Raw genomic sequence first — 25,708 nt, forward strand, 5'->3', positions numbered from 1 at the left:
CAAACGAACGTTTCCTTCTTGAGGGGATATTTGTGTGACTCTGACGCGCTCAAGTCGGCTGTCAGATCGTACGCAAAAAGGCAAAATCCATTGGGATATGCTTGCCTGTCGACACAATATCCATCATCTCCTAGTGGTAGTCCAGTGTGTATGAAGGAATTAATGAACGGCATTATGAATTCGTTATTTTTAAAATTTAATTTGTATGGTGAAGAGCCGACAATTCTGCCGTTCACCGTCACAGTTACGCTGCTGATATTAAAATTCTTGAAATTGAAGCAATTTTCTTTCAGCGCTCCCGAGTAGGCACTGTTATTCACCAGACCAAAAATAATTCTGTTTGGAATTTTTCCCAAGCAAATATTTTCTTGCATTTTTTGAAAAACCCCCGCACTAATTGTAAAGTTCAGCATTTCAACTTTTTTGTAGTGATATTTCATAGTGTTCGTGCCCAGAATTTTTGCATGAGCAACCAAAATTGACGGATTTATGCTCACTTTTCTCACAAGTAGCGTTGCATCCGTGATCTCGATGCGCGGATTCAGCCCGTCGGCTGCAATGACAACCAAATTTGTCGAGTTTCTATTGAGTGTCAAGCGAATATCAATTTCGTTGACCAAGTATTTTCCACAGTTTAGAACATCTGCATGCAGACGGCCGATCAGTTCAACCTCTTTGCTCCCTTTTACAAAGTGAGCACGTTTTTCCAAGGGACCTGCATTCAAATCCTCAAACTTATCAGCCTCGTCTTGGTAGTACAAACTACTTGTTAGATGCGTTGTCTTGGCGGTGTCGTTAAAATTAACCAAGTTTTCTAAATAACTTCTGTAATGGTACATGTGATTGGACGATGAAACAGTCGTTTGGTTAAAATCTATTTGCAGGTCTGAAAATAAAGAGTTCAGAGTGTTGTTCACGACTGAAAATTTATCGTCATCCTTGTACGCGCTGTTCGTTGTCCCGTCAATTATTTTAAATTTAAGGAACAAAAGAGTCCTTCCCATATCTGTGTACATGGATCCTTGGCCGGGGACCAAAAAAGTAATGGGGCCGTCTGAGGAAATTGCTTGCACTGGTTTGTACCATTGCCAATCACCACCAGTTACTGCAGATTGAACCGCCGGCAGAGAGAATAAATCCAACTCAGGGACCGAAGATTCCACCGTATCACCTCCGGTCATTTTTCTTAATTGCCGAAAATATCTTTTTTACTTTTACTTCTCTTCTTTTTTTTAGCTGCACTCTTTCGCTTTGCGGTGGAGCTGCTGCGCTTACGTCGTTTGCTCGCCTTAGAATGAGCTGACCGAGTGGCTCTCTTTCTTTTATATCCCAAACCCAACATGCTGGTGATGGAATTTGTTGTTTTATCTGACAAATTTTTACCGGCCTCACTTATCCTTGTTTTGATGCTTTCCTTCGTGTCAACGTTTCCCTAATGATCCTTCAGAAAACCAACACCGGCATTAAGTAGCTCCGAGCCAACAGCTTTTGCCCCGCTTTTTAAGTATGGAAAAACTTTTCTGAATATGCCTTTAATAAAACTACCTAACCCGTCACCTCTTTGGTTTCTTACTTGTGTGTAAGAACCACCCAAACCCTTTGCTTGAGCAGAATAATATGCAATGTAATGATCTTCACTCATTTCCCACGCGTCTAAAAAGAAGCACTAGCACCAATCGTCCGTCTGAAAATGATATTTCTTTACCGTTACCATCATTTATATACACATGGATGTGCTCGATGGATTTTTTTACCACAGGAAGGAATATCAACTTAGAAAAATGTTCTTTTTTTACGTGTCCATGAAAATATTTTTGTCTGGGAATGTCAAACAATCGTAGAATCCGTGCATGACTGTTATTTACTATTTGATCCGGCACCAGATCTGAACAAATGCTCATCATGTGTGGCAATCCTCTTTTCAAGTCACAAGGCTCGTCACCTTCAACCAGTCCTCGAAAATCTAAATATTTTTTTGCCGTTAGACCCAGAATATTTTTCAGCCCGTCTGAAAAAGTAACTTGTAGGTTTTGGTTTTCGCACAAACCTTCCTGCCTGCAAGAAAAAATTAACTTCTTTGATTTTTCTTCACCATTTTTCTTTTTGAAATCGACGCTCAACTCTGGTCGAAGCAGCTCGTTTAATTTTTCAACAAATACTTCTTCGGACTGGTACGTTTTACTTGACATTCTCATCGCTCTCTGATGAACCACCGGTACATTATGCTCATCATTGGGTTCTTCGTCATGGCTATCGTAGCCATCGTCATCATTAGTTATCGACTGAGGAACGGGCCTCACTTCCTTTTTTATTTCAAAAAAGCAATCGTCCGCGTTCACATTGTTGATTGTAGATGGATAATAGACCTCTAGAAGAGCAACTTGCCATTTGCCTATTAATTCCAAAACTTTTCCGAGATGTACTCGAAAATTCGAAGGTCTGTTAACATTTTTAAACTCGCATGCAGAATCGCTGCTGATCGTAATAAAAAATTGTTCGTTCATTGTTTTGAAAGATCGATCAAGTCTTTTTCGTATATCTCAGAGTTGAATTTACTGGGGAACCCTAACCACTTGACGAGCAGCCTTTTATTGAGCCCTTTTCCTCTGACACCGAGAATTTTCTCTATGCGAAATACGGTGGCGTCACCAACGGTTACTTTTTGCAGTTCCTTAGCGTACCAAACTCCTGTAATTTCTTCTCCCTGCAGATCAGATAATTTGTAAACCGTAGGATTCCTCCTGATAATTTTTACGATTTTAAAAACTTCACTGGACCAGTTCGGTTGATAGCCTTTAGCGAAGTGTAGTTTCGAGGCGGTGACTTTAACTGCGTCACCCACACGCAGTAGAACAGAATATTTTTCTTTCAATTTAAATTTTGGGTAACGCCCGTTGCCTGAATACAAATAATGCCACACTTCTTTTATGTTGTTCTGGTTGACTCGATTCGGTGCCCTTCCAATTGCTGAATTCTCAGTATTATTGTACGCTCTTACAGTCTGCTGCACCACATCTACGAAGCGTCGGCGTCCATAGTGGGTGAAATATTTGTATAGTCGACTTTTAAAAGTACGGATCCATCGCTCAACGATAGCACATTTGGTCTCTTCGTTATCCGTTACTATGTGCGCTGTTTTGAATTCTGATAATATTTTTCTCACACTCCCGTTCAAAAACTCTAACCCACGATCAGTTCTTAGCTTCTCCGGAGCACCGTTTCTCTGAAAAATTTTTCTTATACCATTTGCGACCGTGGGGCCTTTTTTATCTCGGAGACACTCTACTGCTGCTAACTTGGAAAATGCGTCAATAACGCACAGGACGTAGCGCACGCCGTCATTTTCACTGGCCATAGCTTGAAACTCGGCCAGATCTGCTTCGTATAGCTCGCCCAAGGTCGAAACTAAATAACGGTTTCTTTTAAATTTTCTTCGGATAGGTTTATGCAGTGTATACACCTCATTGCCCTCGAGCCATTTTTTCGCTTTCCCCGTAGAAATGCTGACAGCTTCTGCTAGTTTTTTTACACTGCTGAACCCTGCGGGGTGGCTGACGTCATAATATATTTTAGCTAACTTTTCATCAGTAGGAGATCCAGCCTGAGAGGCCGTTACCCGTTGTTTTGTCGATACCTGCCTTGGCATGTAGTCTTGAACTAACACGTGCCGCTGGCCGAGCACTGCTTAAAAGCTTTTTAAGTTGCTCATTCTGCACATACGATTGCGGCAATTTTATACTTTTCATGAGCTCTGTGAAATTCTCCCAACCATCGGGTAAATTTCTTGGTCGGACGGCCAAACATGCCTTTATCAATTCGCCAACGTTACCCAAGCTCTCGTTGTTGATTTTAACGCTACCTGTATCATCCCAAGAAATGCCGTGGCATTTTTCCAAAACAGCATAAAGCCTCTCGGCTTTTTTTAAATTCGTTTTCGTCACCGCCACGTCTAAAATGTTTTTTTGTTTCTTTTTTCTCTTCGCTGATTTAGGGGTGCTTTGCTTCAACGGAGCGGAATGGTTTTCTTCCTCGTCTTCGCTTTCAGCTGCGGTTACCGAGATTGAAATATCTCTTTTAATTTTATTTAATTTTGTCATGTACCTTTGAAGAACTTGCTCGTACTGCTGATATTTTTCGTACTCCTCAAGCTGCTTATTATTTAATATGTTTTTCATTTCTTCGTCCATCTTTGAAAATGAACCGACCGGAGCGGGAGCTTGAGGGATTTCTGTATCGACTCTTTCAGCCATAGCTTCTTGAGGAACGAGCACCATTTTCCTGCCGTGTATCATCGCGTTAAAAGTGATGTCAAAACTGCTGTTAGGATCGGACGAAGTAACGGGATCAAAAAACCTCCCGCCTGTTTGATAATTTTTTTTCGTTTAGTTTTGATAGAAGATTTTCTGCCCGCCAACTCACGAAGGATCTTTTTGTGTCTACGCAACTTTTTGAACTGAGCGTCAGTTAGAGGAACATTGTTATTTAAAGTGTTTAACGCACATTCGCAAATGCATTTTATCGCCTCATCATTTGACTGCAGTAAAAGTTTTTCGCGTCTGGCTCCTCGCACTTGAGTGAGCCTCTTCAAAAGTTTGCGGTGTTCCTTAAGCCTCTGACTCATTGTTGGTACTGTTACGAGAAAATTGTGTGCGTGAGTATTTATGGCACAAACGTTTCGGTACGTAGCACACAGTTTGCTCCCCCGGAAAAATATTTGTGCGCAATCTTATTTCTTCGTCCGCCTTCTGCGTAAAGTCCCAGAGAAGGTATGAGTGTGGTTTTCTTGTGGCATCGTAGTAACTCTCGATAAGAAATTTTGCATCTCTCGGATCCACCTGTCTTGCAAAGTGTGAAATCTGTGCTCTGTCTCTGGGATTTCCAAAGAGAACATCGTAATGCGAGTTTAAAGAAACGTCTCTTTGTCCTCTAGCTTGATGAAATAAATTTTGAACGAGGTTGAAAATACTAATGTTTCTGTGGTGCGACGTGCGGGACACCAAATCAACAGTTTTTTGCCCAGTGCTGCTCATCAAATCATCCAAAATGAGAATTTTTGCCGGAGAATCCACACTGGTTATTTCTTCCACGTCTGGCACACCTTCGTAAAATCTAATAGGAACCTTGATTTTTTTCTGAAGTTCCGAATGCAGTTGTTGAGAAATACCGTAGCACCAGATAATTTCCTTAACATCAACGTCTATCATTTCTTCGAGATTCTCTAAAAATTTAATCACGAAAGAGGTTTTTCCTGCCCCTGTAGGGGCAGCTATCAAGCAATTGAAAGGGTGATTCCAGGCTAACACCATCGTTCAAATAAGTATGAAAACACACACTTCCCAGGTTTTATAGTTCTGAAAATGAAACAGTGTTTGTCCATTTTGATTGTTTATTTAAGGTTATTCTTCAAGCCTTTTTAATGAACCAAAAGCAAAAAATTATCTTCTTAGATTTAATCCATATGCTTTAAAGATGTTGAAAATAAATTTTCAGACACTTACTATACATAGTTAATTAGATAATTAAGTTTTAATTTCAAATCTTTGAGGCCTTGTTTAGGTCGTTTATGATGAGATATATCATTAAGAGCGCGCAGATGTAATCCTTGGTATATATTGAATCACATCAACAAATTTCATTGATGAATATTAATTGGAACACAAGAAAAAAGCGCTTTTACAATATTAATTTTATTATGACAAAAAGATCATATTTTTGTTCCTTACGTGAAACCACTTTTAACCCACTTGCAATTATTGGACTTGTTTGAAATTTTTTCACATAATACTACACAAAAGTGGCTTTCATGTGACGCTTTAAAAATCGTCCTATGATAATTAGAACTCGTGATTCAAGTTCACAAATTTTTGCATGTTTTTTTAATAAAATTTTAGATCGTTTAGTCCCACATAGAGGCACGCTCGCGCTTCGATCGCTCGCGCACCCAACTCTCGCACAGCAGGGGTTGTGTGAGCTACACAAAAGGTTTCCTCTCCCAGTGGTTTTGCCCCAAGGGACCGACTTATTTTTCTTCCAAAGTGCTTTTTCCTTCTTTGCTCTTATATTTGGTTCCTTCTTGTCTCAATCCAAAGTCCAAGACTCGCCAGTGTGTCTAACTAAAATTTATTCATCCAAAAGCTTTGATATCTCGGGATTTTAGTGAATTTGAAACTAGAAAAAAAATATATTTTTTAATACTTTTCTTTTAACTACTTCTAATATATTATTTGTTTATTCTACTCACAATCAGTCGCACATATATAAATAAAATATCGAAAAATGGGAAGAAGGGGCATATAATATGAATTGAAATAAGTGGCAGATGACTAAAAAAATCAGCAGTCTCGAAATATAAAATTTGCAAAGTGAAAATTTGAATGAAATCCTCTGCTCCAATTTATATATCATTGAAGAGATATGTTTTTTTTAACAAGTTGATAAAATTATAAGGTTGGCCGATTATTGTTTTTTATATTTTTATTCATTATTATTATATTCTTTACAAATCAAGTCAAGCAGAATAAAGTTAGCATAAAGTTCTAATAGAGATATAACTGAAATTAAATCTTCAGGATAATTATATTGCACAAAGTCACTTGCAGCTAAGTTTTTTTTCCATATTTAGGGAAAAGCAGAAGACCTGTCTCTGGTTCAAAGCAAAAATAAAATCTTATATATTTGTAGACCCATAGAAAAAAATACATTGCAATTCCAAAAGAAAACGATTATATTCCCATTAATTTTATTAGCCAAAATCTTGATTTTAGCCATTGAGGAACAATAAAAATGAAGCAAAGCGAATCAAATAAATGCACCCCCAGCAGCTCTAATTCAAAGTGAGCAGGATATCGTCTTTATAACAAACGGAATTCAACAGAATTCACTTTTCTGGTGTAATAAAAATTCTCCGCGCAGCAGCGATCTAGCGCCCTGTGGATATATGGATTTAGGACAATATCAATTTAATTATGTGTGCGCAACTTAGGGGGTACTCCTCGAATTGGTCACACCTTTGATTTGAAATTTCACGACGCGCACGCCACACTTGAAAATTTTATAAAGCCGTCAGTCAGTCAATAATTTTTGAAGGATAAAGAAGCTCTTGCTCGCAACTCGCAAGCATGGGCAACCCGCAAAATCGTACAAAAAAACGGAGTCGGAAACGCTGCTACCAATTGAAGCAAAAAAGGCAAAAATTGGCCGGGGATAGTAATAGTTCAAGTGATGGTTGCTCCGGTCTTGATATCTCGAGGATTGATATCTCCGGGATAGAGCAAATACAACAATCAACTCCGAAAAAGCGAACAGCAGCCTCGCCAAAAGTAGTGGATGGGCTCTCTGTTGATGAGAGCCCGCCATGGAAATTGCAACGGAACGCAAACGACCGCTTATATCATGGAGAGACACTTCAAGTGAGTTTTTCAAAATACTTATTGTATGTATTGAATGCATAAAAAAAATTACCTAAACGCATGCAAGAGAGCTAATAAGCTATAATTATAAATGATTGATCCTCACGCTTCCTTTTTTCTATTGACATGCCTGCAAATTAACAGCAGCATTATATAAAATTCTTAGGCAATGCTGAATTTAATTTAATTTTTTTAGGTTGTCTCTCATTTTTTTCAACCAATTAAATTAGCATTAAATAATTATTAATTATAATTCTGTTACTTAATTATTCCATTCTAAGCATAAATTTAAATTAAAAATGCATGTTTTTTTACTTCACTATAGAATTAAATTAATAAAATTGGAATATAAAATCAGTAAAAAATATTTCAGACTGCTAGTCCATCAAAGATGCTCATTGCTGAAGAATTCGGGAATAATTATGACCAGAGCTTCGAGCTTCTAGAAGAAACTGTGGACTCCGTGTCGTTCGAAAGATCAGAAAAAGCGCCAATAGACACTGATTTCAATTTAATAATAAATTTTGGATTTTTCTATGAACAACTTGAGAAAGTATGGCAGCATGAGCAATCCTGCGAAAAGGCTGGAAAACTTCATCTCGTTGATTCAAAACATAACGGATTGTCCAATGAGCTAAAATTTTGCTGCTCAAAATGCCATATTCAAATTTTGGTATCAACTCATTCATCTGACCAGCGTGAAAAATTAAACGTGGCTGCTGTGTGGGGAACTCTGAGTATTGGTGCTGGTCACGAGCAAGCGACGGAGTTTCTCAGTTATCTTGGTCTTCAAATGATGGCTTTCAACACATTCACCAAACACGAAGAAAAACTGTCAGAGGTATAATGCCATTAAATTTGATATATTTGCAACTAATGCCAATTAAAATTTAAGACGTCCCAAAATAGACAAAATTCTGATTTTAATTTTTAATTAAGCATTGGAAAAAAAGCAATAATACTAATTCCAACTCTGGGTAGATGTCCAAAAATACAGCTCTTGAAATCTTAGGTTTAAATTGTTGCTCGATTGAACTCACAAACGCCAAATCTTTAGCGTCCCGAAGATATTTACAGTTGTAGCTCCAGTATGCGTGTTGAATCCACGGGTCGACTTCTGCATGACTGATTTGGATGCAAACGTCACAGAAAAAACACTTCACGCTTCTATCGTCAGCAGAAATGCTGTATAAGCCCGCCTTGCTGAACGCCGATATCTGCAGCTCGGCTAAAAAACTCGTCTTAAACGAATCTTTTCTTGCATCCAAAAAGCGGTACTCTCTTTTTACAGGCTTCAGATCGTCAGGCAGTTTGAGTTTGAATGGAACTGTAAGCATACCCCAAGGTAAAATACGAGCGAATAAATAAATAATTAAGCATTTACATATTTTAGTAAGTTCAAAATCGTCCGATTCTGCTACTACTTGTAGCCCTTCCTTCTCTTCTCCGAGATAAAAGTTTCCGACCTTCTCTCCCTTCATGAACGGGCAGTTCCCATAGTTGTGCTTGAGCACGGAATTTTCGTTCACATTTTCCCGATCGATGGTCATCTTGCAAAAAGTACATCTGACCGAAAACGTTGGAGTCAAGTAGAAACCACGCTGGGCTAAAATTTCGCTGGGGCAGCCTGGTTGAAAAAATTCTCTTCTTTTGAATGTCAGCAAACGGTGGGATTCATAGTTGGGCCAGAAATATCCGAAGTAGCAGTTAAAAGGGATGTCAAAGTCCATCTGCTTCCTTTCGCCTGCGTTGGTTTTGCAGCCTTTTCGCAAATCTTCCACCTTACGATTCTTAAGCGACGCCAATCTGTATACGTGTGTCGGGTCATAAACGCAATACATGGATTTTCCTTTCACAAAAAATCCATGCGCAGAAAGAAATGGTGGATCGAATCCACTAAAACCATATTCGAAGCGAAAATCATCAGGGAACGTGAGTCTTCGGTACAAGTTAGAGCTCGGGTACTTTTCGAATACCTCCAGCGCCGTGTCCATGCTGACGATGACTACCGCAATAAAATCTTTCTTGATGATACTTCAGCTTTATGAATATAGGAGTGGGAGAAATGACGTATCAGAAGCGTGTTTTTTATAGATAATTTATTCAAACGAAAGAAATCAATTTCACACAATACATTTTTTTTTCAATTTTGTTCTGGTTGCTGAAAAGCATCCTTGATGTATGCAGGCACAATTCCGTTGTTGATCTTATAGAGCTGCTCTTCGAAAGCCAGGTCACTTTTCATGCGTGCAGCAACATCAGGCAGAATTTTCTTCACTTGGTTCAAAATGGACGCGAGTATATGAGTTTTGCATCCTATTTGTTTCACCAGCAAATAATCCAGCAGCATTTGTTGAATTTTTTCACCTCGCACAGTCCCGCAAGTAAAAGGATAGATGCTGCCTCCGCGCATGCAACCATAACAACTTGATTTGATGCTTTTCCTTGTCTCGGAAATCACCTCTGCAAGAAGAAAATTTGTTGCTCGAAGCATGCTCTCGAAACCAGCGTGTGCGTCACGAACTCGAGCGCGGGAGATGTAAGCAGCCAGTTTTTTAAAGTCGCCTTCGTGGAGAACAACTCTTGCAGAAAAATTCACGTCTTCGGGCTTGCAAACTAGCTGCGTTCCGTACTCGCGCAAAATAATCCACATGCCACACCACGGGTCTCTCTTCAGTGTTATAAATATGTTCTCAAACGCAAAATTTTTCCCATATTTTGAATGCAGCGTTTCAAGACCTTTGCCCAACAGACGAAAAAATCCATCAGGATTGTCGACCGTCACATAGCGATCTCCGTAGCGCAGAAGGAAAACAAGCTTCAAAGTAATTGAAGGTTTTTGTTCCATGACGATTTGCAAAGCAAACTGCATGTATCGATCCACATCGAAACTTTGGCCGAGCGCAGTGCTATGGTTGAGCATGCGAGTTTGATTTTCCAGCATCATACGTTCACTTGACTTAAAGTAAACGGTTCTACAGTTGAAGATCGTCTTGTACGTGTCAATTACTACGTCGCTGCTGTTTGTAGGCAATGAATCTCCAAAGTGGCACCGCATAACCTGCAGTGGCAAAAGGAAACTGACTTTTTCATTGCAGTCAAGACTCTGACTTGGGTCTACTTCTTCCGCGCCGCATACCTCCTTGAAAAAAAAGTATACCTATATTAAAATTTGCCTTCAAATAAATATACTTTTTTTACCTCCTTCAATGGTGTACTCTTAGAGGTGCTCGCCATGGCTCCCATCTGTTAACTCCTAACACAGACCCTCCGTTATAAGACCGCGAAGGTCCTCCCACCATCAAATGACAAAGAATGACAAGTGCTAGGAAATTTTTTTACGCGAAAAAAAGCTACATATGATATGGGTAGTATATTACTAAAGCTAGCAGCCACTACACTTAATCCTCGGTTTGCTATGTAGGACGCTTCACTTGGTTTTTTTTTTTTTTTTTAGTGGCGACGAGTGAATACAATGCAATCCCAAAACATATCTTTTACCCGAAAAACCAACCGAAAAATAATTTAGTCTTCTCTCGACCACCGCCGAGAAAGGTACGCTCAAAACACACGTTTAAATATTCTGACCAAAATTACTATAAAAAATTCATGTTTTAAAAAATATTTTTAATTAAATGTCAAATTTTATGTTAAAAATTATTTTGTGAAGAAATGTTAATTTAAATAATTTTTCATGAAAATTGTCAATTTGAAAGAAAAATAATTTTTGAAAAGATTTAATTTTGTACTAATTTTTGTCAAAATGTTTTTCGCAGCTCATGAATTATGGCTGCAGCCCGCAGCCGAAACATGTAGAGCAGGATATTGTTTTTTCTTAAACAATAAACAACTCACAAAAACCCATCGAGGAAAAGCCGATTTTAAATTCAAATCACCATGGTTTTTTTTTATTCGCTTCAACTTCGCTGGAACTTGGTGCACTTGTGATTTATGTCCACCCGTTTTTTTTCATACGCGACGTTGACTTATTCCTCGTTTTGCTACGTAGGACGCTTCACTTGGTTTTTTTTATTCGCTTCGGCTTCGCTGGAACTTGGTGCACTTGTGATTTATGTCCGCCCGTTTTTTTCATACGCGACGTTGACTTATGCCTCGGTTTGCTATGTAGGACGCATCACTTGGTTTTTTTTTATTTTCTTCGGCTTCGCTGGAACTTGGTGCACTTGTGATTTATGTCCGCCCGTTTTTTCATACGCGACGTTGACTTATGCCTCGGTTTGCTATAAAGGACGCTTCACTTGGTTTTTTTATTTGCTTCGGCTTCGCTGGAACTTGGTGCACTTGTGATTTATGTCCGCCCGTTTTTTTATTCATACGCGACGTTGACTTATGCCTCGGTTTGCTATGTAGGACGCTTCACTTGGTTTTTTTATTTGCTTCGGCTTCGCTGGAACTTGGTGCACTCGTGATTTATGTCCGCCAGTTTTTTTTCATACGCGACGTTGACTTATGCCTCGGTTTGCTGTAAAGGACGCTTCACTTGGTTTTTTGATTTGCTTCGGCTTCGCTGGAACTTGGTACACTCGTGATTTATGTCCGCCGGTTTTTTTTCATACGTGACGTTGCAGTAGCTAGGGGGACTTAGTGCACTGGTTATTTATGACCGCCCGTTTTTTCATTCGAAACCTCCTCGTTGCGATAGATAGACAAGTACGATGTCTTTCGCTGCCACAAAGATCCGCGCCACGTCGTTGGAGCTTTCGATTCTCCAGATGGAAAAAAATAGTTGGAAGATCGTGAAGTGGATAAAAAAGAAGCAACCATATGATTTTTCCCGCTGGATACCGCAACGAAGAAATGGCGTATGAAATTAATCAGGCGGACATAAATCACCAGTGCGTCAAGTTCCCCTAGCTACCGAAACGAGTAGGTCGCGAATGAAAATAATCAGGCGGACATAAATCACCAGTGCGCCAAGTTACCGTTACACGAAAAAATCAGACAGAGCAATTTCTCGTACACTCAGGGTTGGAAAACGCTCTCTGAACTCCTTTGTAAAAGTAAGATAACCACGAACTGCGGAGTGCATGCACAACTTAACGGTAAATAGTGGAGTTTCGACCAAGAAAATACAGTTTTACTTCTAGAAATTTATCCTTTTTTTATTTCAAAGAATTAGTGATACTTCTTGCCACTTTCAACGAGTTTCGGGTACAGGATCTCAAAAAAATCTTTCTTGGACATCTTCGGCTTAAACTGCTGCACAATCGAACCGACGAATGCGAGGTCTTTTTCTCCACGCAGATATTTGCAGTTGTATGACCAGTAAGCGTGTTTAATCCACGGGTCGGTCTTCGGATCAGAAATTTCGAGCACCAAATCACAGTAAAAGCACTTTACCTTTTTGTCGTCTTCCGAAGTGCTAAAAAAAACCGGCTTTGCTGAATGCGGATTTCTGAAGTGGTGAGAGAAAATTTGTTGCGAACGAATCTTGTCTTGTCTGAATGAAGCGGTACTGTCGGTGCATTTCCGTGCTTGTCAAATTTTCTAAACTATTTTGAAGTGGAACTGCAAAAATTTCAGCAATAAATCTCTACGCCTAGTGTATATATTTTTTAATACTCACTTATTTTCAGTAGTTCGCATTCATCTGGGCGCGTTTTTTGAACATCATACTCATCTCCGAGAGCAACATTTCCCACGTTTTCTCCTCTGTTGAACGGGCAAGGTCCAATGGAATGCTCGAACATAGCAATTCTGTCCAGATTGTCTCTCTGAATCACGATGGGGCAAAAAGCACAGCGGATGCAAGTGTCTTTGTAGTGAAGACCCTGCTTTGCCAAAGTCTCGCTGGGGCAGCCTGGTTCCAAAAAATGACAATATTTAAACGTAAGCAATCGGTGTGATTCGTAGTTAGGCCAAAAGTATCCAAAGCAGCAACTGAAAGGAATATCGTAGCCTTTGTTGATGTCGTCGTCGTCGTCCGATTTTTCGCTTTCGCTATATTTGCATACACGAGTCAAGCCTTTGAACGAACGACTCTTCAATGAAGCGAATCTGCACACGTGCTTTGGATTGTGAATACAGTAAAGAGATTTTTCTTTGGCGTAAAATCCGTGATAAGCCAAATCTCCCGGCGCGAAACAATGAGTCTGCTTAAAACCATCAGGAAACGTGAGGCACCGATAAAATACCGACCGAGGATGCTTCACGGACCTCGACGGCTGTAGCCATGATGAAGACTGATTCGACACACAAAAAAGGTTCAACTAAATTAGTCGGCGGTTTGCAGATCTTACCACCACAGCAGTAGTGTGCATCAAAAGTGACACACGTACCTATAGCGTACAACAAAAATGACTCATGTACCTATAAAGTGAAACAAAAATGACACACGTACCTATAGCATGCAGCAAAAATGACACACGTACCCTTTTAATGTGTAACACCAAAATGAAACGCGAATGGTACTTAAAAAAATAATTTTATTTAAACGACACGAGGAGGGTCACCACAATTCTTGGGATCTCGATGGAAATCCACGTACCACTGCTCAAGGGCCTCAAAACGCTTGGGGCAATCATTCTCGTTCAGTTCAATTTTCCACTGGCGACAGAATTCTGAAAACTTAGCACGTTAATTGTAGCCTGAAAAAAAACATATTTACCTTTCCACGACATTTCAGCCACAATGCTCGTTTCCTCGCTCAAATATATCCTCGGAGTCCGACGACCCTCGTAAGTGTAAAAACTCCCGGTTCGACTCACAAAAGATACGCCCGTCTCTTTGATGGCATAAAATTGCCCTGAAGAACCAACTTTGATAGTGATGGTTTTGTAATTCGTGGGCTTGTACTCAGACATGTTTGAGTGCTGGCAGGAGACTGATGTTTGTTTGAGAGTCGCACTGCATTAGAAAGCACGGTTGCACTCTGAGCGCAGCAAATTTTTTAAACTCAGCACCCACCAGATAGGAGACAAAAATAAAATGCAGCAGAAATTTTCCTCAAGCGCCAAAACCAACAGGCGGTAGGAGAAGTGGCGCAACTTGGCTGCCGGGGCGCAAATTTTTGTCTTGGGTACGCCAGGGGCGCGATTCTTATGAGCACCACATGAACGGCCGAGGCGCGAATTATTTTCTTGGGTACGCCAGGCGCGAATTTTTCCCCCTATGAGCACTACATTGTAATATGAAACGAAACGGTTCATAAAGGCAACTGGTTCACGTTGTATAGTATACTACTGAGGGATTTGGAACAAAGAAGATATAAAATGCCTGCTTTGTAAGGTGCGCTGATAAAATTCATCCTTAAATTAAATAAACTCGCTTCTCCACTAAGAAATTTCAGTATGCAACTCTATGAAAATTTATGATACCAATTGAACTAAAAAAATGTAAACTTTAATTGTTTTCCAAAAAATCTAATCTGGTTTAAAATTTTAGTTTTTGTGTGAACAGTTTGAATATATGTAGCCAAATTCTCTGCAATGATTTCTGGATGCAGAAAGTTTTCCAATTACTATGAAAGAAGAAGAAGAAGGAGCAAATTTAATAGCTAATTATAATTGAAAATTAATTATTTATACAAAGTATTTACAAAATGTAAAAAAGTACAAGATTTTTGGGCAATGAGATAATTTTTATACTAGAAAAAAAGCAATTACTAAATAAGCGACAGATTTAATAATTTAAAATTAAATGTTAGTATGTACACAATGCTTGGTTATTTTGCATAAAATGTACCTCCGGATGGTAGGCGGATCTGGCCGAGAAGAAAGTCTCTTCCTCTTCGTCGGCGTTGCTGCGACTCCGCAGGTCCTGTTTCCACGCAACAATGTCACTCCCGTTGCTCCCTTTTCTGCTGCGGAAACTCTCCTCCAGCGAAATTTGCTCCTCACTTTGCTCGTCCTCCTCATCCTGGGCCGCCATGGTCTCGTCTGCGATCAGGTCGCGCATCTCCTGGGATACAGCGGGAACCAGGACAACGCTGTCTCTGGTGATCTCAGGGTAGTAGGTCTTTCTCTCCACAAACTGAACGGAGAACTGCTGCGAGTAGACCGGCTTGTGCACTTCCGGCTTGTTCTCTTTTTTCAGGGATGATTTTCGTTCCAACGGCGTGGGAGGTTGCGTATTGGGCGAGGGTGGTTTTTGCTTCGGGGCATCTATGCTCGGCGGGGGCTCTTTCGGAGACGGCGGGGCACATTTTTTAGGCATGGCCCCCGTACTGAGTGGCGGAGCAGAAGCGCGGTTTTGCTTTTTGATCAGTTGCTCCTTGCTCTTGAAGGGCAGCAACTCGCTCACAAAGTCGCACGGTGGGGCCGTCATGGGCTCCGGGGGCTTCTTTTTCAGGGAGGCTGACCTCTTGAAATTTGGCTCCTCTCCTTCCGACATGGCTTTCGAGGTCAAAATCTGGATTTGCTTCACGATCTGCCCCATATTCTCTGCAGGATTTTCCTCCACTGGAGACTTCTTTTTCCGGCGAGGGGGTGGCACGGGGTTGGTGTTAGCCCCGTCGTGGTCAAAGATGCAGTTCATGTCGCTGTTACACGACAGAAACACCTCATCCGAGAGGTCCGAGCCAACAGAATTGTTGCGCATTCTTGGCACGTTCAACCTGATTGATGGGTGAATTTTTTAATTATATTTAAATCGTCATTTTTAATTAAAATATATTTTACTAAATAATTTACTGGCAAGTTGAAGTGAAATTTAATTAAAAAAGTTAACATTATTATTATTTTTTATAATAATCAATTCCAAATTATGAAGCGAGTGAGGATCGTATTTGTAAAGTCTGTAAAATAAAATGCCTACAATATCACCTCATACATTGCAAGCATTATAAATAAAGCTTGAGAGAAGCATCTCTGGAACTTTCGAGAAACGAGTGTAGCTTGTACACCTGAGTGTTCAATGACTTTGCTGATTATCTTTTCATTCAATTATATTTTACTATTATTCCATAAAAAATTTCAGAGACGGTGGAATTCTAGCTTTTTTCAATTAACTCTGTAGGTAAAAAATTTTGCTCACAAAATTCTGGAGGGAAAAAATGACAATAAATTACAGCCTGTAAAATTTAGAGAAAAACTAGTAATGAATTTAACAATTAATGAAAGCGCTGTTGATTCGAATCATAATAAGAAATATTAAAAAAATACTGCTCAGTAAAATTTTCCAAAATCATGCCAAAATTCCTTTGTATGAAAATAATCTTGGCAAACTTTCGACCCTAACCTTTTGTTGACGGCGTGTTCGATCAGCGCCTCGTCCACAAGCGAAAGGGCCTGTTCGGTAAGTTTGTCAAGGTCATCATCTACTGGTGGCTCTTCAGGTTCCTCGTCGTCCTTAGCGTCGTCGTCATCATCGTCAGCGGCAGGTTCAGGGTCGGCGCTTAGGTCGGAGGGCATCTCTTTGAGCAGGTCAAGCGAGGCGCGGCGCGCCTCGTCGCACAGCGTCCTGAAGGACGTGGGTGCGTCACTCGAGTCCTGGCGGCGGATCTGCGGCGGCTCGATGCCTTGGACCAGGGGGTTGGCCTTCCAGCCGCCGTGCTCCTTGTCCGACGCACTGCTGCAACTGCCCGAGGGTGGTGTCAGTGCATGAGATGCTGACGCAACAGCGGAAGGGCCGCATGACGTCATGTGGAGGGCCGCGATCAACACGCGCGCTCTTTTCCCTCCTCGTCTTCACTCTCGATCCACGCAGATAAAGAGCGAATGGCAAGCGAGTGGGAAAAGAAGAGACGTGCGTGGCCTACATTTTCACCAGAGTGGCCCGAAATAATCTTTGCTTGAGATTTTAGGGAGGGTTAGGTCTGCAGACTTTTGGACTACATCAACGGAACAAAATTTGAGATGTGATTTTTAATTTCGATTTTCTTTTCTTTTTAAAAACAGTACTACGATTAAAAATTCTACTAGCATTATAATTATTATATTTATTATTATAACCTTTTTAATTTTCAATGACACCATTTTAATTTGTAAGTCATCAGGGAAATGTGCTCCCTACTTAAACAGTATTGAGCAATCTCTTAATTTAATCGTCAAAAGTTAGTTGTGGGAAGCCCCTACTGTTCATTTCAAACTGACATGTTTGGGTCGAGCCCTCGTGGGTAAGGAATAGTTCCCTCTGATTGTGACATCTGGGGAGGAAGCAATTATTGTTTGCTTTTACATTTTGAATTTGACACGCCTTGCGGCCTATATTTTTGTTCTATGTGAATGGGTAAAATAACTGATCGGCCGGCATATCACAACTAATGATCGACATAAAAAAATATTATTTTTAAGGAAAAATGGGATAATCTGTAATTTTTAATGTCTATTTTATATTATAAATTTAATATAAATAATAAAATAAAATTTAAGTAGTATTTTTATATATAATTTGCAACTATATTTTAAATAATAACTTAATGTGTGGGCTTTCTTAACAAACAAATTTTTTTAATTATGCACAGCATCCTACGCCAAAGTCATTTGATCCTCTCCCGTCTCTTTTCAAGCAAAAACATTCGCAGTCGGTGCCACTCTATTAAAACTATAAGCCGGTCGGGAGCTCAAAGACAGGGGTCTGCTAAAGAGATTCGCTTCCGAACCAAATTCTAAGAACTCACTCCATTTTCGCCGACGGAGGATGGACTTCTTTGAGCGACGGCTTCTTCTTCAGCTTGGGTTTGCGCGAAATTTCCGGCTTGGGGTTGACGATTTCTGGCTTGGAGGGTGGAAGGCTCTTCAGCCTGGGGGCGGCAACCCCTGTCGTGATCCCGGAGGCCGCCGCGGCACTTTCCACTTTGTGTCTCAACTCGTCCTCAACTTCAGACGAATCCGTGTTGCGCCGCAGGTTTTGCAACCACTCGGACACATTGCCAGGCAGCTGCGGGTCGCGGCCCAGGTGTTGCGCCTTTTTCACAAATTTTTAACTAGTTCCGATCGGGGTTCGGTTTTGCGTTTGACTGCTTTTGGTTCTCTTATCGCGACTCTAAATTTGCTCGGAGATGAGTGTGCTTCGTTTGCTTATTGCCCCTTATTGTTCTTATCAGTCGTCTCGTGCGGAGAAAATAAAACGTGCTCGCTTTCTCGCAAGTCATAACTTAACTGGCGTCGTTCTTATCTTTTTCCTACCGATGTGCATCAAGTAGATGCATCTAAGGCTTTTGTTTGCTTTGCTAATTATTATAGAAATCATTTTTGGACGGAAATGATAATCTATATTGTAATCAAAAAGAGTTATTATTATAGTAAAGAAATAAGTAATATAATATCAACATTAAATATGAATCTAAATAATGTTGGAATCTTTCATTTTTTTATTCCCTTTTGTTTCGGAAGAAAAAAATAGCCCACATATAACCATCAATTTTTTAAATCACTGAACCTGAGCAGCCTTAATCGCTTAAAGTTTAAATATATTCAAAGAGACAGATAAATTTATTTTCTTTTAGATAATATATTACTTAGATTTCAAATAGAGCTCCAAAATTGTCCCGTTTCAATCATTTTATTTTCTTGAATTTCACAATCAATATTTAAGCTAACTTAATATTTTGTTTGATTTGTAAAATATTAAAGCCATGCTAAGCAATAAAAAAAAACTAATAAAAAACTTACATTTTTTTTAATTAAAAATAGAAAAATGAAAACAATAGCAGTTTTGTGTCCAAAAGACTTCCTCGTTACGACCCCTCTGAATTGCCCGCGTGAGTGACAGTATTATCAAACGAATTGACTTCTCCTACTGCAGATAGAAAGAGCGAGAGGCACGCATACAAAAACACACAAACCGCTCTTACAGAGTGACATCCTGCCCTGGCTAATGGCCACCGAGAATGACAAACACCGACCGTCAGTGCGATTGCCAAATCAACTCTTTCAATGATTAAGAGTTAAATTAAGAATTTTTTTGCGGTTTTTCGAAAGAATAAAAAAAAACATTGAGGCACTACAAGGTCCTGCTGCAGAAATAGTCCCAGGTATGCAACCTGTGGCGCAGGTATGTATTCAATTGCCTAACTGGAAGGCGTTATTTTTAGATAACAATTTCTATTGAATTGGAAACATTAAAATTCAAAATATTAATCATTGAATGCAAAAAATAGAGACCAAGGGCACGGGAGGGCCAATTTCGCTGTGACCGTCTGCATGAATGGAGCACATAATTGAAACAAATTCAGACAATTAAGAGCAGAGAGCGAGCACGCCTCACTTGTTGAATGGAGAAAGGAGCAACGCAAAACACACACCAGTATAGCAGTCAAACCCAAAACCAAAGATTGTTAAAAAATTTGAATTTCGGTACCATTGGCGTCGAGGGCGGCTGAGGGCAGAAGAGAAGAAGCAGGGCACCGCTGGCTGGGGCGGCACCCTCGTCCTGCAGGCGCAGCAAAACTGGCCTTTATCGGCGCCGCGCTTATCTGCACAGGAATTGGTTTTGACCGCATTTGACGTTGAGCTCCGCAGTAGAAGCAAGAATAAGGAAAAACAACTTTTTCGCCGGGCGGAAGTCGCAGCAGCGGCTGGGCGGGTGCCCCATAAGTACGCAGGGGTCAAGCTGACCCATGGTGCTCCGGCACAAGACTGGTCGCGTCTTCACTCTGCCGTCTCGCGCGCCAGGCCACGCCCCGCCGATCCACTTTGCGCGTCACCCCGAAATAAAAAAAAATCGAGTCCTGATTCATCGCGGCTGCACTGCCGAGCCAAAAATGCAGTAGCCTCGTCGAAAAAAGTGATAAGACGCAGAAAGCCCACGAGTCTCGGCTTGAAAGGGGGAAATAACTTGGATTTTAATGCACATTGATGGCTCACTTCTTCCTTGTGAATGAAATGTATTTTTGTATTAATACATCGCCTTATTTGGAGTGCCAAGAGATTGTTTACATGTCTACAAATTTACATTATGTACATTAAAAGTGGTTAAAAAAGAGGAAAATGACATTTATTACTGCAGGAAAATTTTATTAAAATCTTTTCCTTTTCATTAAAAAGTAACCATAATAGAGTAAAAACGTTTATCATTTTAAAATGATTCATTCATATGGTTAGAGATTTTGGGCCCAAATAAAATTCATTCTTTAGGGATATCCGGGGTAGGCGCGATTATACTGTAGTATACAAGATTTTAAAAGTATATTTAACATAAAAATAAAATATAATTATGCTAAAAATTATTTTTTACAGCTTATTTAAGAAGGCTAATAATAAATTTTGTTTTATTTAATAAAGTTTTTAAATCAATTTTATAATGTTGAACTTTCATTTTACGATTGATTTACAAGAACAAAAAACAATTTAGTTGCTAAATGACATTACTATCATTGCATAGATTTATGCACTAAAATTAAATATTTTTTTTTATCGAGAAAAATAAACTTTTCTTCTGAAAAGGTAAATACTTTGGTTAAATTCTGCTTAATTTCAAATTATATGAACTTTATATTCTTGCAAGGCCTCAGCGCTTGTAACTCTGGGGCGGTCTCAGGGGTTACAATATAGGTCATTGATTGATGGCATTTGGAACACAAACTCATGTAGTAATAAATGGCACCACGTGATATTTCCACGAGATCGTCACAAAGGGCGGCTAATGTTATGTACCGCTTTCGCTCCTCATCGCTAAGACCGACCCGTATCATAATCCGCTTTTATTGCACGTGCTTGTGTGCTAAAGGGACAAAAAAAAACGGCCAATTACTCCCTCCTGAGCTCAAAGTCCGGCAAAGTTCTAAATTTATCACGCGAGAGTGTCGCTGCAATTTTTATAGCGCGGTATACTTTCGAGAGCGAGCAAGGTCTTGACTGGAATCTGTGTGGGAACGAACGTTCCCGGCCGACGGTCAGTAAAGGGTGCTGATGAAAAACAGACGTGCCCGAAAAGCAATAAATTTTTAAAACACGCTGCGCTGGTAATGAGCCGGATCGCAGTGAGTTTTGCTAATGTCACGGCTGTAAATTTCAAAAAAGGCAAATAAGCTTTTAGTAATAAAAACTTTCGCCAATTGGTATAGTTTGAAAAAACATTGCATTTAAAATTAATTTTTAAGCATTTATGCAATCGTTCTTACTAATGATTGCATTTAAAAGTTTTTACTAATTTGAAATAAATTTAATTTACGAAAGAAATAAAAAATTTAAATTGAAACTGTTGTAAATACAAATTTAAAAAAACTCAAAAAACAACGCAGACTTGAAAATATTTAGCAATTTATCAATTGATTAAATCCAGTAAAAAGCGTCTGATTTTATTTGCTACTGAACAAAACTATCAAAATTTGATCATATTATATTGATTTTATTTACAGGAAATTCATCCAACTTCAACCCAAATCGAAATGATATGTGAGCCTGGAAATAACATAAAATATAAAACAATAATAAAATACCCCAGTAAAGTCGTCCCTTTCTTGACTGGTGCCACACATACTTGAGTCGCGGCAATTAAAGCAGTCTCAGCGCGAGTGTTCACAAGCATTAAGCACGCCCACATGTGTATTCATTGGTAATAGAGTGCTTTACATACATACTGAGGCAGGCAGTAGTTTTGATATTGCGGCCTCTCAAGCAGATGCCGTTGGAGCGGCGTGATAAATTAATTTGTCGTCGGCACAGTGACGATGACGATCACAAACGTTCCCAAGCCCTCTGAGGGTAACCAAGGAGTGACAAGTTGTGACAACCCAATTTTTGAATCTGTCAAATTTCTTCCTAACGGGAGGCAAATTAAGTTATTTTAAATTTTAAAAAATACAGCTAGATCAAATTTTTTCGAAATGTGCGAATTTTGCACAGAGATAAATATTTACACGGCAGTGCGGCTGCTTGAACAGTCGTAAACGAGAAGCACTCAAAGTGGAAGTCTGCTCCAGATGCAAATCGCTTCAGCATGTGCGCGTGTGGGCCAGAACAAGTGATCTATTTATCGTGCCATTCTCTTTGCAACATAAATAAGAACTTCAAAGAGAGACGCTCAAATTACATGACTAAAAAGAGGGAATTTGTGCAGTTTGAAAATTAAAAAGAAAAAATTAATAATTAATCACTAGTACTCTAGTTACAAAAAAATAAAATTATATTCATTGATAATTTGTTTTTGTCAAGTTAATAAAAAATAATAATTTAAATTCACAGAACTTCCAATAAAATCGTTATTTTTTTAAGGTTTTTTTTATCTCTAGTGTGTATGTAATTACAGTTAGTTATAATTTAATTCTTTTGTTTAAATGCACGAAATATTTACTATAATTAAATCTATATTAAAAACTATATTTTTACTTATTTTCATATAATAAAAATAAAAGCTTTTGAAGATCCCTTTTTAGTTTAAGATTATGTTAAATTATGCATCATCAAGCATTCTCTGCTCAAATGCATAATCCGTAATTTAAATTTTTTACTATCAAATTTCCTTTTTTAAATTTCAGAATGTATAAATTCTTTCAATGTAAATTTAAGGTTTACCATTTTTATATTGTTTTGTTGTTTTAAATAATTTTATAGTAGTGTATTTATTATTAATAATTTAAAAAAAAAACTTTATTGCCAAATTTTTGTGTCGTTATTCCGTTCGCTCTTTTTAACGTCCAGATATTTTTCCAGCAAAACAAAACGACCGATAGTAGGAAGTGAAAAACAAAAGGGTTGAGACAGTACCTTGGCGCCAGTGGGCTTGTGGATGAAGAAGGCTTGGTGCTCGTCGCGGTCGTAGTGCTCCTCCCAGCCAGGCGGCAGCACCAGGTCGCTCGGCGCTGGGCTCGGCGAACGCGACTTGGTGCCCTCTTTCGGAGAACGCTTGCCCGAACGCAGCTGAAACGCACAGATTGCTCGTTATTATAAAAAAGCGGCAGGGGAAAGCGATTTCGCTGATTGCGGGTCATTATATTTTTTGTTTTGTTTTTGTGTCACGACCGACAAGCGAGAGAATCAAAATTTTAATGAATCCTTTCGCGGTCACCTATAGATAGCCGTGAGACCGTTTAGTATCAAGTCCCCTACTCATTTGCGAATTATTCGCCGGCGGATTATGTCAGCGGCAAATTACGGCAATTTTACAAATTGCCGACGCCGGTGGAATACTTTCAAGCGTTACGCAAAGCATAATTTTATTGGCATAATACGGACTTGAAAGCTTTGATAAGGCTAGAAATAAAAAGCAACAAACAAAAAACATTTGCATGAAATTTACTCAAAACAATATAGGCATAGACCAGAAGATTGATTTTTTATTAATGTCAAGTCAAGTAGGAGAATATGCTGATTTTTTTTTTCAAAAATCTTGAGTCTTTAAATTGACAATTTAACAAATTTATGATAATGTAAACTGTAAATACATCCCATTTTAAAATGTATGCAAATTGAAACTTCCTTTTGAAAATGTTATTAAGAACACTTCAATTAAAATTTATTTAAAAAAATTTTAAAAATTTGTTTTTATGTGATAACAATAAATATGATAAATAACAATAAACGAGAAAATTATATAATTTAAAAATATAATATCAAAGAAAATCAGTAATAATAAGATATTTTTTTAATAATTAAATATTTAGAAAAACAATAATTTTGTTGGATATTCCAAACAACAATGATTAAAAAAAATTATATTTTAATTTTTGATACAAATACATATTTTTATGATTTAAAAATATTATGAAATTTTTTAAAAAACTGTAATTTCAATTATTTGATAGTAATTATTTAATACTTAATTATTACAAACCTCTCCATCAGACTTGTCGGACACATTTCCATCGTATCCAATTCTTTTCGTTCTCGGAGGTTTCCAGCTCTTGAGACCGGTGATGGCGTGGAAATAGTAGAGGCGACCCTGGCCGCCTGCGTCACTGCAGTAAAACTCTGCCCAGCCACCGGGCAGCACCCTGAGCGGCTTTTCGTGGGGCGCCGGCGACGGCGGGGTTTTCGGGGGCCGCTTCCGCCCCCGCGGCGTCTCGTCGTACAAATAGTCGTCGTCATCTTCGAGGCTTGAGCTCTTGGTCGGCAGGCAGAGAAGCGCCGGACGCCGTCTGCACCCCACCTGCAAGCCACGCACAAACACAGGCCAAAGGTCAGAGTCACTCACAAAGCAAACGAGGTCATTAAAAGAGGGAAACATAAAAGAAAGCAAGCTTGTTTGTTCGGAGGGTTGCATCGCGAGGGGTGAAAAGGAAGACCAGTTATGCACCTGCGCTCGGAAGGGAGAAAGAAAAGGGATTCCAATTTAGAAGTGGTTTATTTTTAATGAGGAGCGGTGCCCGGGAAAATATGCAGCAATGTTTCTTCTCACTCGCAGAGAGACAGGTTGCATAATGAATTTTTCAAGAGTTTTGTTTGCGTGTCACGCGCAACACATCATTTCGAGTACTACTCGTCATTGGTATGAAAGGGGTTCTTAACCCTTTTTCCTAATAAAAATGTATCCACTACTTTAAAGGGGCATGACTGAGACAGCACTTTACTGACAGTATCATAATTCACAATTAGTGAAAGAAAATCAACACTGGATAAAGGCTAAAAAGGCTCCTAAAAATTTTAAAGACATATTTTTATATATTCTGCATTTTTTTCAGTTGCGTGGTACGATTTTTGCAATTTAAAATTTAAATCACTGCATAAATTTTCAATTTGCATTGCGACTTGGCACAAGTTTTGGCCGTTCATGAGCCGCAAGCAAATAAGGAGAAGGTGATCAACCTGGCAATTTAGAGGTTAGTGCCGGGGCCAAGAAGTTAACTTGTCGTGCTGAGAGATCGCCTTTCATTTCAATGGTTTCTCTCGGCCAGTCGCTCTGAATAATAAAGAGTGCACGAAACAAAAATATTCAATACAGACAGACTTCCCTCAACAGGAAACAAAACGTGGCTCAATATTTTCAAACATAATGACGGGCGGAGCAGTGCAAAGAGTAATTTAGAGGAAGGATAAGCTAACGAGATCAGAGGAATCGTTTTACTCCGAATATATATGCAACTCTATAATTGTCTTACAAAAGAAGAAAGACCTTGACATTTTCCAGAAATCGATACACATTATGTAAATCAAGAGACCTTTACGTTTTACGTTTGTTTTATATTTCTCCGTACTTTTTCCTACATCAATGTGTGTCTCTTTCTCTCTCGATCCGTTGATTTGATTACTTTTACGGCGGCCTCTATAGGTAAGAAATCAATGAAGCCTTTCGGTTTGGAAAATGTATATCTGCTCTTTTGTAATAACGGCGGAGGCCGATCAGCCACTTTGTGCATGCATTGTGATCGTCTCGCGAAGTTATACAACGTGAATGTTGTCTGGAGGTTGATGGGAAAATTGAGAAGGAAACGCGTACGCAACTACGCGGTTATACAACAG

At 39.2% G+C, this 25,708-nt stretch overlaps 1 protein-coding gene across 3 annotated transcripts in view; it reads right to left on the reverse strand.

The window, feature by feature from the left end:
* Window positions 1-25,708, reverse strand: part of LOC132196214 (rho GTPase-activating protein 27-like) — a 60,574-nt gene that overhangs the window by 19,005 nt on the left and 15,861 nt on the right. Inside the window, exons 1-4 of one of the 3 annotated variants that reach the window (XM_059618715.1) lie at window positions 19,671-19,933; window positions 17,989-18,275; window positions 16,608-16,946; window positions 15,114-15,984 (exon numbers count right to left, since the gene is read on the reverse strand). In XM_059618715.1, coding sequence (XP_059474698.1) covers window positions 15,114-15,984; window positions 16,608-16,946; window positions 17,989-18,275; window positions 19,671-19,673 — 1,500 coding nt within the window. In that variant the 5' untranslated portion in view covers window positions 19,674-19,933. Of the gene's footprint in view, window positions 1-15,113; window positions 15,985-16,607; window positions 16,947-17,988; window positions 18,276-19,670; window positions 19,934-23,017; window positions 23,171-24,083; window positions 24,399-25,708 lie in introns of those variants that run through there. The other 2 variants (XM_059618714.1, XM_059618716.1) reach the window with 2 other exon arrangements.

Source organism: Neocloeon triangulifer, unplaced genomic scaffold, assembly GCF_031216515.1.
Source record: "Neocloeon triangulifer isolate White Clay Creek 2 clone unplaced genomic scaffold, ASM3121651v1 ptg000011l, whole genome shotgun sequence".
Taxonomy (NCBI): domain Eukaryota; kingdom Metazoa; phylum Arthropoda; class Insecta; order Ephemeroptera; family Baetidae; genus Neocloeon; species Neocloeon triangulifer.